Source organism: Musca vetustissima, unplaced genomic scaffold (assembly GCF_032173495.1).
Source record: "Musca vetustissima isolate MV318-11 ecotype Yass unplaced genomic scaffold, APGP_CSIRO_Mvet_v1 utg18655, whole genome shotgun sequence".
Lineage (NCBI taxonomy): Eukaryota > Metazoa > Arthropoda > Insecta > Diptera > Muscidae > Musca > Musca vetustissima.
This window is the reverse complement of record NW_026879937.1, coordinates 7,109-23,402: the sequence shown is the minus strand read 5'-3', so window position 1 is coordinate 23,402 and position 16,294 is coordinate 7,109. Positions and strand designations below refer to the sequence as shown.

Genomic DNA, 16,294 nt, shown 5'->3' with positions numbered 1-16,294 from the left:
ATTGACTTGGCTAAAATAATGTCTCTTCCGCTTCCGCTCCCTCCTATTCTGACTACCTCTCTCTCTACTCTTCCACTATCTTTTCTTCTCTCTCTTTATAGGTACCTCTCTCTCTACTCTTCCACTATCTTTTCTTCTCTCTCTTTATAGGTACACCTATACATAATGGATGATCACAATGGACATAGTCTCCGAGTGGACGGTTGTTACAACAGCCGTACATCCCAAACCTAACCTAACCTATTAGTAAGCAAACAGAACAGATATTAGTGTTGTCTTCGTTACCTTTCTTAGGCAAGGGTGGAAGAGCTCTCGATTGAAACTTTTTACGCTTGTCTTCATTTGATTTCGATGCACTAACCTTTTCATTGGTTGCTGTGTGATCGTCATGTTCATTGACGTCGCTTTTATGACTATATCTACTACTGTTTTTTCGAAAACGGAAAATGCTACAAAACCGCTGCTTTAAATTCAAGGTAAACTGAGACTTTTTTTCGTTGGAAGATATTACGCTAGACTTGAGAATTGATTGTGTAGTTTCAGTAGTTTGTTCCTTTTCAGTGGATGCGTTGATGTGCGATTGGTGAGAAATATTCTGTTTTTGGTTGTTTTGGTTATTGATTGCAATCACAATGTTATTGTTGTTATTGGCATGGGTCTCGGAATCGGATGAAAAGTTTTTCTGTGTAATGAGACTGTTTTTAACATTCGAACCATGAGATTTTTCAATACGACTTTGCGCCAACGTTAGGTTGCTACCACGAGACCCACTCCAAGCAGGATCGTTGGAAACTTTAGAGGTGGAATTGGAAATATTCGCCTTAGAATGTAATTGGGGTCCGCCGGATGCTGCTCCGCTGTCCGACTTGTTATCTTTGGTTTCTGAGTAGAGCGTATGATAGAATTGTTTCACCTCTTCCAGAGACATGTGTAGGGGCTCTGTATTATTGGCACTGCCATCATCCTGTATACTCGAGGTAGAGACAAAAGTTGAATTATATCTCGAAGACGTGCTAGTTGAAATATGACTCGGAGCCCGATCGCTGTTTTCGCCATTATCGGGGCAATTCGAAGTGGAACGTTTCTTACGCTTATTTTTGTGTTTGCGGTTAGATTTTGATTGATGTTGACATTTCATAAACGCATGTTTACTGCAACTGCTGGATATGTTGACATCTTTGCATTCCGGGCCATTTGCTTCACCAGTGTTGTGGGAACTGTGCCTATGCAGATGTTGCGATCTTTCCTTTTCCGACTTGATCATATCCACCGGTAAAGCATAGATGTCCGAATCAATTGGAACGTTGTAGAAATCGGATATTTCTCTTGTTAGTAAAGCGTCGTGTGACATAGCCTGCGTTATAAATATGGAATCATCTGGCTTATTTGCTGATGAAACACTCAATGAGTTGTGTGAACTAGAAAGTCTGCTATTTAATGAATTTCTAGAGTTGGGTCGATTGCTGCACAGACCTATAGGAAATATTGTTTAATAAGATACATACATATTATATTTAAGATTTGATGATGTAAATATGTTTTAAATAAATGATATCTTGCGAATGTGCGAAGAAAATTACAAATCAGACTATTTTTTCATTTCAAATTCTTCGTGTGAAATTAATTGAAATACGACGTTTAATATATCATTCTTTTAAATTGAATATACTGAATGTTGTTAAACATATCCACAGTAAGGTAATCAACAACATATCTTTCAACCCTTTGAGCCCCGATTTTTTCCTCAATCTTAGAAAAATTTCTGTTCACAGATTTAATGCAGCTATCCTAAATAGAATATGTACAAAATTTGACATCGCTACATCCTTGCAGTCGAGAGATACAAGTACGTTCTTTCGGAAAAATAAGAGACTCAAAAATAATTCTGATGGCAGATTTGAATAGGAAGCGATTTAAATAATTTGGACTGTATACACAAATTAGTACTGTTCACAAATTTACCCTCTTCTCTATATTAAAAAGCTCATAACTTTACCAAAATTTTGAAACTTTGAAAATATCATAACAATTCATATAGAGTAGTATGTGATGCAATTGTAGTAAACCCATTTGTTTTTCTATTGCCAAATTTTTGTTTTTTTTTTATCCGATTAAATTGAAATTTTACAATTAACATGCTACACGATTTAGATGCAATTTAAAATGTATACAGTCGAATTCAGATAAGCGAACGCCGATTTATCGAAAAAATCTGTTAATTGAAACTAAACATTTTAAACTAATATTTCGGGTGAATTTTCAAACACTTTACTTCGCTTAAAAGAAAAACCGGTTAATTGAAAATCTGTATAAATCTAGCACCGTTTAAGAGAAAAATATCATTTTTGAAAGGGCGTCGAAATTCATTACAATTTTTATGTGCAACCCATTGCACATTTTTTCAACCATCCAAGCAAATGTCTACGAAAAAAGAAGTTCTTAATCAATACATTTTATAATATGATTTATAAATTTCACGATTTTTTTTAGATATTGATTGAAAATTTCGTTTAAGCGCAACGAAGTTCTTTTAATTGAAAATCCTGCTTAAGAAAAAAAGTTTTCTGAAATTAGGAGTTATCGCTTAACCGAATTCGACTGTATTTCACAATATAGTTTTAGTTTCGGATCATTTCATATTTATTGAACCACACGACTCTTTTTTTATAACTCCTTGGCTCTTAAAATTTCAGTTTAAAATTTTTTTGATCCGCAACCAATTTTTTTATATGCCAATCTTGAACTTTATCTGCGTAAACCTTTTTGGGTAGCTTTTTCAGTTGTCGACAAAATTTACATGTGTGGCCATGTTTTCGCAGTGCCATTGTAAACTATAAATTTTTTGGTTGTAAGGGCGCAGGAAGAATCCGTGATAGTTTTCATTCGTTTAACAAATTTGTTGCATTCCAACAATCATTTTAAACATAATTAATGTATTTTCTTTCATATATATTTCCTACACAAAAACCCAAAATGCCACAGGCACTCTAGTAAAAACAGAGTTTTTAACTTTTGGCTTCGATTTCTCAAAATTTCAAGTGGGCAAATAAGACTACGAAATTAACTATGAAAACACCATATAAATTTTTTTGTTTTTATGTCATTTTATGTTTTAATAAATTTTGATCTGAATTTTTTAATTTTCGAACATTTTTTATATATTTTTTTTAATAAATAAATGGATTTCTTATATGTATGAATAAAACATATATATTTGAACATAAGAAACCAAAAATTATAATATGAAAAATTCGAAGGTGCCCCCGCTCCCCTATATCATATGATGTTAACGTGATATAGTATAATTTTCACTTCTATTTTGTATTCGTGTGGTTCTATAAATATGAAATAATCCGAAACTAAAACTATATTGTGAAATATACATTTTAATTTTGCATCTAAATCGTATAACTCTCAAAATCATTTGATGCAGATGCGTTTTCCATGAAGTACAGTAGATAGAATATGACTAATATAAGCACAGCTCATATAAGAAAAGATCGGATATAAGAAAGATTATCAGAAACACCGGGCCTTTTTTTCAGTGTAAAAATTGCTTCATATAAGAAAAACGCGAATAAGAAAAACACTGATATAAAAAATGTTTGTCAAACACCAAAGTTGACAAAGGTATTTGAAAACGTTTCATATAAGAAAATATTTACGATTGTTGGCCACATTGAATATATTTAAATATTGTTAGTCAAACTATGAACTGATTTTAATTTTGTTATTTTTGTTTATTTAAATTTTTAGTTTTTAAGAAACTGAATTTTTTCTTGCCAAACTGTAATTTAACAGCCCTACATAAAATTCAACTAGCTCGTTGGACGTTTTTCACCACAAAAGTAGAACACATGTATTTATATGAAAGCTACCGAAATACGTCGACGTACGAATTTTCAAAGTTGAACAAATTCAACTATGACAGAACGTATTTTTTGTTTTTTCGTTTGTTGAAAATAAGAGCAAAACATAACGAAAATATGACTTTTTGAATTAGAATATAAAATATTTGGGTAAATATTATAATTTTTCAATTTTGTTGTAATATTTATATTATTCTCTTGAAGATATGGATTCGACGTATTTCGGTAATACGGCCGTACACAAAATTTTGCCATAGGGGGGAAGTTGAATATTTTTGTACGCCCCGTCGGATTATAGGTAACGTTGTAATTTCGTAACTTTGTATTTTATATACTGAATTGTTTGTTCTTTAAAACATGCTTTTCATTTAAACATTTTACTATAAGAAAATATATTCGTATAAGAAATAGGTTTCTTATGTGCGTATGTACTCTTATAAGAAACTACCTTCTTAAATCTGATAATTCCATATAAGGAGAAAAAACGCATATAAGAATGAAATCTCTGACTTTTTGAGTATCTTATATCCGATATGTACTGTACTGAAGTTTGTCTTGCAATCCATGTATATTTTGCCAAATTTCATTTCACGGCTAAGATATAGTAAACGATAAAAAAATATAAAAAACTCCTAAGACGCGAATTATTTCCGGAAATTCCATATGCCTTCAACGCGCATCCGATTTCGGTGTGCATCCTAAAAAAATACATCGATCTATACTTATTTCAATGCGGCCCATCAAGAACCATGGATGTGCGATAAATTGTGAGCATCTCTCTTTTGGCTGAAGTTTTCAAAGTTCTGTTTTCTTAAAAATTAAAAATCCGTATTTTTGTAATTGGTTATCTGTGAACAATTTTATCGGTGCTCAGTTTACTTAATTTAGCAAACTTATGGCGTTTCTTAAAAACATTTTCAAAAAATTGCACTTAACCCTTTGTGGACAAAAGTTGCCCACAGGCAACAAAATGTTTTAAAGCTTATATTTAATATTAAGCTAGTAGATATATATTCTTTGGATTTCGCCAAGACCTGATTATGGACGACATGTATCAAAAGAAAAATCTAAAAAATTCTAATTTTTTGTAAAGTTATGAGCTTTTCAATGTAGAGATGAGGGCAAAATGTGTACAGTACCAATTTGTGTATACAGTCCAAATTATTTAAATTGATTCGTATTCGAAATGTACGAATTCTGTCATGAGAATTATTTTTGATTATTGTAATACAGAATATCATGGTACAATTATAAAAGGTAGCAGCAAATCCCAGCTGATTTGATTCCAACGTAATACTAGCGTCAACATGAATTTGACAAATTATGTTTTTAAAAATCACCCAACAGGAAAATTGGGAACGCATACAATTTGAAATTGTTCTTTCTTAGTGTGCTCCCGTATTCAATTTACTCAATCTGCCTGCTGGGAAAGTTTGAGGAAGCAAATCTTTCTTGAAGGAATAACTCGCTATTTCCAGCATTTTCATATGTGTTGCACATATATATGGCAATGGCTCGATTAAAGGAAAGATGTGGAGGCGATAGAAATAAAAATTTGATAGATTTTCATTCATGTTTTTCAATTTTTATTTTGAGGATTCGAAAATATTTCATTTTCAAAATAAAAATAATTTGATGATAATTTGTTTGTTTGCTTACATTTTTCTATCAAATGAGTTGACACTAAAAGAACTTACAACAACAAATTTCCATGTGGTTGTTGTATCGTTTTTTGTACAACAACACTTGCTGTTACCTTTTATTATTATACCATGACAGAATATAGAGAATAATTAAAAATTATTTTTTCATTTGGTTTTGTTCATATTGGGCTTTTATTGTTCAGAATGTACTGTATTTCCCAAATGCAAGGATGTAGCGATGTAAAATGTTGTCCATTTCCTATCTAGGATAGTTGCATTAAATCTGTGAACAGAAAATTGGTCTATGATAACGGAAAAAAAATCGGGGCTCAAAGGGTTAAGTAAATAATAATTTTTTATTTTCACACAAAATCTCTTAAGTGCAGTATATCTAAGTATTTTTAAATAATTTTTTAATAAATACTTCAAACTAATCGAGGGCTGATGAAAAAAATTTTACCACAGTTCCCATATATATATATAACAGCCTGTTTCACTAAGACGATCGAAAGTCTCTTCTAATGAATTGTAGTCACTCGTTTTCGAATAAGAATGGATTTCTGTAACAAATAACTTATCATCAACAATGAGTGATTTTGCATTGTCCTCAACGTTGGAATGGACGATCGATCCCCTTTTATTTTATCGAAATATTTCTGCCCAATTATTATGAGCATTTTGAAATAACGGTCATGTTTTCATAGTAGGCGTTAAAATTAATGCTAACATGAATAATTTTGTAGACAGTGGACTAAACCAAAGGTGACGCTCCCGCTCTATTTTTTACTTTGTTTTTAATTTTATTCCTAATTTTTATTGTGCAGAAAAAAATTCCATCAAAATGTTCCCTATTTTCGCCGGAGTTATTTTTTTTTACAAATTCGTTTAAAAAATATATCTTTTCCTTTCATTGTATACTTTGTACTGCGCTATATTTTATTGCGATAAAAATGTTTTCTTTCATGATATCCATGGTATAATAATAGAAGGTAACAGCAAGTGTTGTTGTACAAAAAATGATACAACAACCACATGGAAATTTGTTATTGTAAGTTCTACTAGTGTCAACTCATTTGACAGAAAAATGTAAACAAACAAACAAATTATCATTAAATTATTTTTATTTTGAAAATGAAATATTTTCGAATCCTCAAAATAAAAATTGAAAAACATGAATGAAAATCTATCAAATTTATATTTCTATCGCTTCCACATCTTTCCTATAATTGAGCCATTGCCATATATATGTGTAACACATATGAAAATGCTGGGAATAGCGAGTTATTCCTTGAAGAAAGATTTGCTTCCTCAAACTTTCCCAGCAGTCAGATTGAGTAAATTGAATACGGAGCACATTTAATAAAGAACAATTTCAAATTGTATGCGTTCCCAATTTTCCTGTTGGGTGATTTTTAAAAACATAATTTGTCAAATTCATATTGACACTAGTATTACGTTGGAATCAAATCAGCTGGGATTTGCTGTTACCTTTTATAATTGTACAATGCATGATATCGAAAAAATAGTACAAATTAGTAGATTCTTTCGTTACGGAAACAGGCTAATTATACTATGGATTCAAATATTTTTTCTGCAATATTAAAAAGAATTTCTTACCTCCATGATAAATGTGATTATGACAATAATGAGAATTATTCAACGGACTGTATATTATTTTTCGTTGTAAACTGTTATCGTACTGTTGACATCCATTACGTTTAATACCATAGTAGAGATCATAATCATGTATTTCAGATAGCCCTGAAACATTAAATCGCTGTACTGCAGATGTAATATTGTCCTGTTCAGACGGTATGGCTTTAAAATAACGTGTGTGATCTTGAAAGTAAGGACATAATGTTTGCTTTATTTTAACAATCGAAACAGGCGGCGGGGGAGGTGGAATGGACTGTGATGGTGAATCGGAATCTAATATATCAACACTGTTGCCCAGCGAAGAGCTCAACATGTTGTTTGGTTCATCATATATATTGTCCATGTGAGAATTTAGTATGGAATCGCTTGAGTATAGATGTTTGTTCATATTGTAAATTTCCTTTTCTGGTATTTCATCACTCAACATATAGTTAGCGCTGATCAAAGTGTTTTCATCGCAAACATTAACGTTTCCAATCGTGACTATACTCAAGTTGGTTGTATCGGCGCTACTGTGGTCTTTCAAATGTTCGAATGATGATTGTGAAGAAGTCCAACGTCTTAAACTAGTTACAGGATTCTTTGTCATTGACCGTACCAGCGTTGTTTGCGGCGAGTCTTGAAATTCGGGCGGAGGATCAATGGGAGCCAACGGTCCCTTCTTCAGAGTGTTAAAGTTTTCGGCACTCATTCCACCTTCTGAGCAATTATCCAGCGAATCAAACTGGGACACCTCTCCATCACTTTCAACAATCTACAAAGAGGGAACAACATGTTATAAGCTGTGTTGTGTGATATAAAAAAGCCACCCTCAATACCTCAATGTCGAACTTGCATAGACCCAGCCGGTAGGAATCACCGCTAGATATAGAACTGTTGGTAGTGAGGGGCACGCCAGAATCATCGCTGAGAGAGGCCGCAGCGTTCAATTCAATGCTGTTAGTACTGGTCAAATCATGGTGATGTGGTGGAAACATTGAAAAACTGTCGCTGCTGCAAATTCCAGCTATAACAGAAACTGTTGCCGATGCGTTATTAGTATTTTCTTTACTTTTTACTGTAGAATCCATTATTAGTCGTTCGCATTCACCACTGGTCTATGGGAAAAAAATACCTATTACTCTACGTTACGATATCTAATTTCTTTTTATTTATAGATTAAACATTACTCATATTACATACAAATACTATAAAAATTAGAAATATATTTGACTATTTATCAACTGTGAAAGTCAGTTTTTTTGCGTTTACCGGTTTACAATTTCAACTAGTTCTTAAGGCGTTTTAAACAACAAATTCTCATTTTTGTAGTTATACATATGTATATATGTTTGCCTTTACATCCAAAAAAATTAAATAAAACATTTTTCATTCCGGGATACTTAAGTTGCTCGCTCCCGGCCTCCAAAAGAGAATACACTAGTTTTTTTATTCGCTCATCTCGCAAAAGATATTCACACAAAATTTTATGAATGTCCCGTCAAGTATTGCACCCACTAACACCAACCAACGATCAGAATCAAAAATGTAAACACTCGTGGTCAGGTACATACACGTATGTGTTTATACATAAAATGAATGAACACAATTCGACTTTATTGCCTCAAATCAGAATATACTTGTGGTCTTTTTGCATTTTTTTCTTTTTATTATATTCCCTGATATTTTCGAGACACGTGAACTGTCTGTAAGGGTTAAATTAAAAAGTGCTACACCGACCGACCGACAGCCGACAGGATTCTACAACAAATCACGCCCATTAAGATGATGCTACGCATTGTTATCGTTCGCCAATATATGTATAACTGTATAACTGTGTGTACATAGGTATATATAGTAAATATATATATGTATTTATATATACGTGGAGTGTACATAGGTATACGGTATTGTACAAGCGTAAATTTTGTGTACATATATAAACTAAAAAGAAAAAAATTGCCGTACTTTTTCGTCGCGGATTCAAAGTAGAATAAAATCTGATGCCGTCATATTTGACTGATGCTTCGAAATTTGTACCAAGTGCCCGTCCATTTCACTCATTAGCGTTTATAATAAACTTAAATATTTTCATGACTCTTAATGTGCGTTAAAATATTTTTTACTATATATCCATAGGTTTCTTGATTTTCACTATTAAATGATAGCAGTAACTGAGTCGGTCGTCAATATCCAATCGATATTTTCGATAATTGAAATAGATAGCAAATTTATCGATTGTGTCCGATGACACCACAGGGAAATAACCTGGAAATGATAACATATTGCGAAGTTTGTAAAAAGTTATTATTTGGGAGAGTACACACTATCAGTTTTGTATGACAGTTCATTTCCCTCTTCCCGTACTGCATGAAACTACTAGATTTTTACAATTTTCTTCGATATCGTAAACGAAAGTTCGTTATCGTAGTAAAAAGTAATAGATTCTTGCAGTACAAAGGAAAAGACCCATGACATACTGCAAGAATGTACTGTTTTTTAGTACGATAACAACTTTTTCTTTATGATATCAGAAAAAATAGTAAAAACTAGCAGGTTCTTGCAGTACGGGAATAGACCAATAATTATACACGGCAGTCTCATGTAGTCATATGATTCCATTTTTTCATAAATTAACTTTTGACAACATTCAGCTTTCAAAATTTAAATAAAAACATCGTTCTTTCAAATGTGTTTTTGTTTGGGAACGCAAATTTAGTAAATATGCCAAAATTAGATGGCAATACATCAAATACTGTTTACCATTTTTACTCGGACAAATTTTACGAGAAAAAGTTGTTTGGTTCAATGTTGTACCAGTTTTGCGGGAAACGGAACGGTTTACGAATAAAAAGTTGCACAACTTTTAAAATTTGTAGATTATTTTTAGGTTGTGGAACGGAACTATATTATACGGAATTCTATACGTGTCACAATAAATAGTCCAGAATACATAGTTTCAATTTGTATACGACTTGTACCATGGCACAATAAATAGGTATTCCATTTAGCGCAGCTGATGTCTCGATTAACTGTCAAAGTGCGTAATTCCTACTTGAATTCGATGTGCAATGTTGTCAGCCATGTGAAATATTATACGGAAGAATTTGACAGATGGTCGAGACAAAACCAAAGTTTGTTGTTGTGATACATCACATTATTACTGCATAATGATTTGTACTGTTGCCAAACAAGAGAAATATTAATTGACGTGTTCCTTTATTTTTTCACAAACATATACTCAGGAACTTTTGTTGCGAATGTTAAAATTTTAAGGAAAAAAATTATTTGAAATCACAGCTGATCTTCAAAAAATTATATTTTCCAATAGTATATAAAAATTATTTCTAATTTTAATATTTTATAAAATTTTTTGGCACAAATATGGATAATTCGCATCTTATTATTAATCCATCCACCAGTCGTGAAATATTGCACTTTGATGTATTAAGGGAACCATAACATTTTATGTATGTCGATTGGCATATTTTCAACAAATTAAAAAAATACATTTTTTCTAACGCTACACATTGTTCTGAAGATTCATAGGATTTGTGAAACCCTCAAAACGAGAAGCATGTAATTATTATTTTTGTTGTTTTTGCGTGCTGCAACTATTGAAAATAATTGGTTTGTTCTCGTTTTTAAAATTTATATTCAGGAACAGGACAAATCATGGTATAATAATAGAAGGTAACAGCAAGTGTTGTTGTACAAAAAACGATACAACAACCACATGGAAATTTGTTGTTGTAAGTTCTACTAGTGTCAACTCATTTGACAGAAAAATGTAAACAAACAAACAAACAAATTATCATCAAATTATTTTTATTTTGAAAATGAAATATTTTCGAATCCTCAAAATAAAAATTGAAAAACATGAATGAAAATCTTTCAAAGTTATATTTCTATCGCTTCCACATCTTTCCTATAATTGAGCCATTGCCACATATATGTGTAACACATATGAAAATGCCGGGAATCGCGAGTTATTCCTTGAAGAAAGATTTGCTTCCTGAAACTTTCCCAGCAGGCAGATTGAGTAAATTCAATACGGGAGCATATTTAATAAAGAACAATTTCAAATTGTATGCGTTCCCAATTTTCCTGTTGGGTGATTTTTAAAAACATAATTTGTCAAATTCATATTGACGCTAGTTTTACGTTGGAATCAAATCAGCTGGGATTTTTTTTTTTTTTTGGTTTTAGAAAGTTGAAACTTGGCCAATTTCCAGATAACGCCACAACAAGCAATCGGGAGGGTTCCGCTAGGTCGTTAATGTTTAGAGCAGGTGTTTACAAGTTAAATTTGATCTTGTGCAAAAATTCAGCAATGGCAGGAAGATTTTTAATCCCATGTTTGTTGATGAAATCCACAGTGGATCTTGAGCTCCGCATATAGTGATTAGAATTTCTTTCCGACGAGAAGCGATGGCACTGAAATAGGATATGGTCGACATTTTCCTCAGTGCAACAAGTTTCACAGAGGGCAGAAGGAACTGCTTTCATTCTTTCCAAGGTGGCATTGCAAAAGGCGTGGTTTGTGACAACTCTGTTGAGTGTTTTTGTATCCAAAGGGGTAGATGTGGTATTGTGGAACCATGGTCGTTTGGTGACTTCAGGGAAGATTGTGAAGTAATGGGAGGAGCCGGACAATCCTCTTTCTTTATACTCATTTGCCCATTCTATCCACAGGTCGTGAGTTATATGGTTAATTGCGTCAGAGATAGTCAAGGGTGTCTCAATCTGCGAGCCAATCTCTCTCGCCATTCTTGCGGCTTGATCAACTGTTTCATTAAGTGGGATACTACAGTGCCCCGGGATATGATGCAATTCAATCTCCTCAAAGTGTCCGAAGCTAGCCAATTAATTCTGTCAACAAGATAATTTCCCCTCTGATTGTTTTTTATTGCTACAAGACCACTAAGACAGTCACAAAGAATGGCTAATTTTCGAATTTGATTGTTAGCTGCATATTCAAGTGCTTTGACTATTGCTATAAGTTCGGCCGACATTGAGGACAATGCCAGGTCCCCGAAATACGAGAACACAATACCAGGGCCTTCATGAATAAAGGCCGAGCCAGAGAAGTCGGAAAAAACGGAACCATCTGTGAAGAAAATTTCAAAACCTTTGTTTTTTAACTGATTTATTTTTTCATTATATAATTGCCCAATTATCAAAGAATCCGCGTCAGCTTTCTTTGTAACTATTCCCTTGAAAAACACGTCATCAACCACTATAATCCGGGTACCCGTTCCTAATGGGGAAGTTTTCCCGACTTTTTGGAGAATATCTTTGAATTTTGTGTGTACTCTATAAATGCCAGTGTTAATAGGGTGGGACAGATTCCCGAGGGTATTTACAATAGGTCGCTTATATGCATAGGACTTCACCAATTCTTTTGCTGCCGTGAGACAAAATCTATAATTTGGAGGTAGCTCTGCCGACAAGTGGTAGAGACATGGGACCGGCGTTGATCTTATTAAGCCAAGAGATTTTCTCAAACAGTTGTTGATCAGGTCTTAATTTTATTAACGGAACCTTTGTCAGCATTGGCAAGGGCCGCAGATGCATATTCTAACTTGGACCTAACACATGCCCTGTAAAGGCGCAGGGATTTACGTGGATCTATGCCCCTGTTACAACCACCTAAGATATTTAAATACCTGTTTTTCTTTTCTACCTCTGAAAGGACATTTTGAACATGTTCCTTTGCGGAGTTATTGGATGCCACAAAGTAGCCTAAGTACTTAATTTTGTTTACCTGCTCAATACCAACTCCGTTCTGAACCAGATTCAGGTTTCGAACTCTCCTATTAAAATGGACTGCAGACGTTTTACTAATATTAAAGCGAAGGTTAATCTCCCCGCACCGAGCAGCGAATTCATCAATCTTCGAATCCAAAATGCATCTGGCGGATTCAAAGTCCCTATGGTAAACCAACAGAAAGAAATCATCTGCGTATTGGAATAAAATGCAATTATCAGACTGAATAGCATGTAATGAAATTGTGTATGCATTAAAAAGAATTGGGCTTAACGCACTTCCCTGAGCTAGACCACCGCTGACGGAGACGACGCGAGAACCAAGGACGAGATTCCTCCTGTGGAGGAAATCTACAATCCACGAGGTAATCGCGCCATTCACCCCCAGGTCATCCAGTTTTGATTTCAATATATCCGCCCTCACACAGTCATAGGCCTTTTCAACATCGACACAGAAACCTAACACTTGGAAACCCCTCGATTTTAACGCATAGACCGTATTGATTAGGTCGTTAATACACATGGAAGTAGAGTGGCCCGGTCTAAACGCATATGACCGGGCAGGGAACACGTGATTTGCTTCGAGAAAACTTTGAGTTGATTCCTTCAACATTGATTCAAGGCATTTAAGAGGCACCGAAAGAAGAGAGATTGACCTGTAATTTTCTAACTTGGTGGGGTCCTTTCCCTGTTTTGGGATTGGCGAGATTTTAATATTCCTCCAGTCATCTGGAATTTTGCCACTTGACCAAACACTACACAGGATATCGAAGAAAGCCACAAGCGCCGAGTGAGACAGACTTCTTAAATGCTCATAGGATATTTGATCCAACCCTGGGGCTGAGTTGGAGCTTCTCGACTGTAAAAAACGTTGAAAGGTCTCAAAAGAGAGAAATGATGGAGAAAGGCGACCTAAAGTCGGAATCCCAGGATCCCCCGCCAGGTCCACAGTAGAATCCACATCCGGGGCCAAAACAGGTTCCTCAGGAGCATCATCATCGGAGTTGGCAATAGAATTCTCCAGGGACACAACCCTGGAGACCTCCACTGGCGCCCCGTGAGACTCCCCCGCGTCAATCCTGCATCCGCCCAAGACATCGATCCCCCCAGGCCCATCGGAAGACATAGAAGCTATACTAAGCTCATCCGTATCAGGTTGGTGTACAGCGGATGTATCCGAGGTGGAGGCAGAAGCCAATAAATTAAGAAATTGTCCTTTCTGATCTTCATCCCATGTGTGATTAATACTTTTAGGCTGCTTGTACTTGCGTACATTTCTAATCGTTCTCCAGAAATGTTTGGTGGAAGTACTACTGGAGAGTTCATTAACCACCGATTCAAAGTTCTCAACTTTACAATCTTGTACCTTTTTACGAAGAGTATCTTCTGCCTCTGTAAAAGTCCTTAAGTCTTGTAGGGTCCTGCTTTTAAAATATTTAGCCTTTGCAGCCTGTCTTAACCTAAACAGCTTTTCTATTTCTTTATTCCACCACATTTTCGGGACATATTTATTCTGTGCATCTATTGTGATTGTGTTTTTTTTAACAATCTCACGAACCTTGTTATTGAAATTTTCAATGGAGCCACCCACATCTAATTTAGCCATCTCCTCTAAAACTGCCCTTTTCTTCACTCTTTTGGTTGCCCTTGGTGGGATAGGGTTATTACCGAATTCCACAATTACGGGCAAATGATTGCTATTAGTAAGTTTATTCGAATTAACTGACCAAGTAGGTGTTAAATTGAGATTTTTTGCAAACGTTAAGTCCAAGACAGAAGCATGTCTATCCTGGAGACGGAAAGTAGGTTCACCATTATTAAGACAATAAAAACCACAAGATGACGCTATATCATCCAATATAGCTCCTTGGGCGTTCGTGATCGTATCACCCCATTCTACAGATCTGGCATTAAAATCACCCCCAACTAATATCGGCAAAGCAAAACGTCCAAGATGTGTGAAAAGACTATTAATTCGAAGGTACCCCTCTGCGTATTCGGAGGAATGTATACAACGCTAAAAATGAAATTATTTCTCAAATTCAAGGTTTTTACGCCTAAAACTTCCATCTCAACACCAATGTCGATGTCGATAAGTGAGAAAGAGATATCTCTTCTCAAATATATACCTACACCTCCATAGCTGTCTTGACGGTTTTTAAAAGCAAAATTAAAATTAGTTAAGTTAGAAGTCGAGTTATCTTTCAACCAAGTCTCAGTTATCAATGCGATATCAATTTTATTTTTTTCCATAAAAAGCTCCAGCAGACATTTATTATTATTATTATTCAAACTCTGTATATTAAATTGTAAAACTCGCATAATATATTAATTTTGATTATTATTATTATTTTGTCCTTTCAGACTCTTATTCATTAATCCTAAATCCATTTGCGCTTGACTGCTGTTAATTGCATCTTTAATTTTGTTAAAAAGGTTCATTGATTCCATATTGACTACATTTGGAGTGATTAAAGCTTTATTCAGAAGATCAGTAATGATGCTAAGAACTTTTTCAAATTCCGTAGTTTTTTGATTTTCTAAGGCACTAAGTAATGAGCCATTTGGCAAGGAGTATGAAGCACCTTGGGCAAGAGCTTCACGTTGTTGCTGTTGTGTTCTCTTAGCATTTTCTTCTTCCCGTATTCTATTTGCATTGTTTTTAGCGACTCGCGAATAAGATTGAATTCTGTGGAAGTAACTTGAGGATTCTTGCGTGTTGTTGGGGGTAGGTCTATGACCCATACCCGAAGAGTTATTTCTAGGTTGTGGAAGAGATGGGAATTCTCCATTCGATTCCTCATCTAAGAGGTAGAAACTATTTCTAAAAATCGGTGGGTATTTAGTTTTTGCTTCGTTATATGAGAGATTTTCGATGGTCATATCTCTTTCAATATTAAAAGCTTTAGTCCTAGCTGGACAATTTTTGTCAGTTGATTTGTGGTTATCCTTACAATTCGAGCACTTGACTGGTGCTGGAGCACAAGGTACTCCAATATCATGGATGGTGAAGCATGTTGAACAGGTTTTTTGTTGCTGTTTGCAATGTTTAGAAAAGTGATTATATCGATAACATCTATAACATTGCGCAAAGGGTATAAAATGACGCACTTTCATAAAGGCACAGCCATATATTTCAATATTGTCAGGTATAGTGAGACCTTTAAACAGTATTTTAACACGTTTGGTGTTAATCAAATCATCCCCCTCCTTTCTCTGGACTCTTTGAATTTTCAATATGGGTATTTCACTTTGGAAGTGTTCTCGCATTTCGTCCTCAGACACATCTTCCTCAACCGGAAAAATTATGCCCCACTTTGAAAGAAAGTGAGCAAAAATTCTTGGTTGGTAACCAGCACCTATTATTCTTTGATCAGT

General features: G+C 34.4%; 1 protein-coding gene across 1 annotated transcript; it reads right to left on the bottom strand.

The window, feature by feature from the left end:
- Positions 1-285: 285 nt before the first annotated feature.
- On the bottom strand, positions 286-8,238 carry LOC133325151 (uncharacterized membrane protein DDB_G0293934; the record flags this gene model as incomplete). The annotated part of the gene is made up of 3 exons (XM_061533974.1): positions 7,987-8,238; positions 7,130-7,922; positions 286-1,473 (listed from the first exon to the last, which is right to left on the bottom strand). Coding segments are annotated over exons 1-3 (2,233 nt in total), but the record flags the coding sequence as incomplete, so codon positions are not given.
- Positions 8,239-16,294: the final 8,056 nt, after the last annotated feature.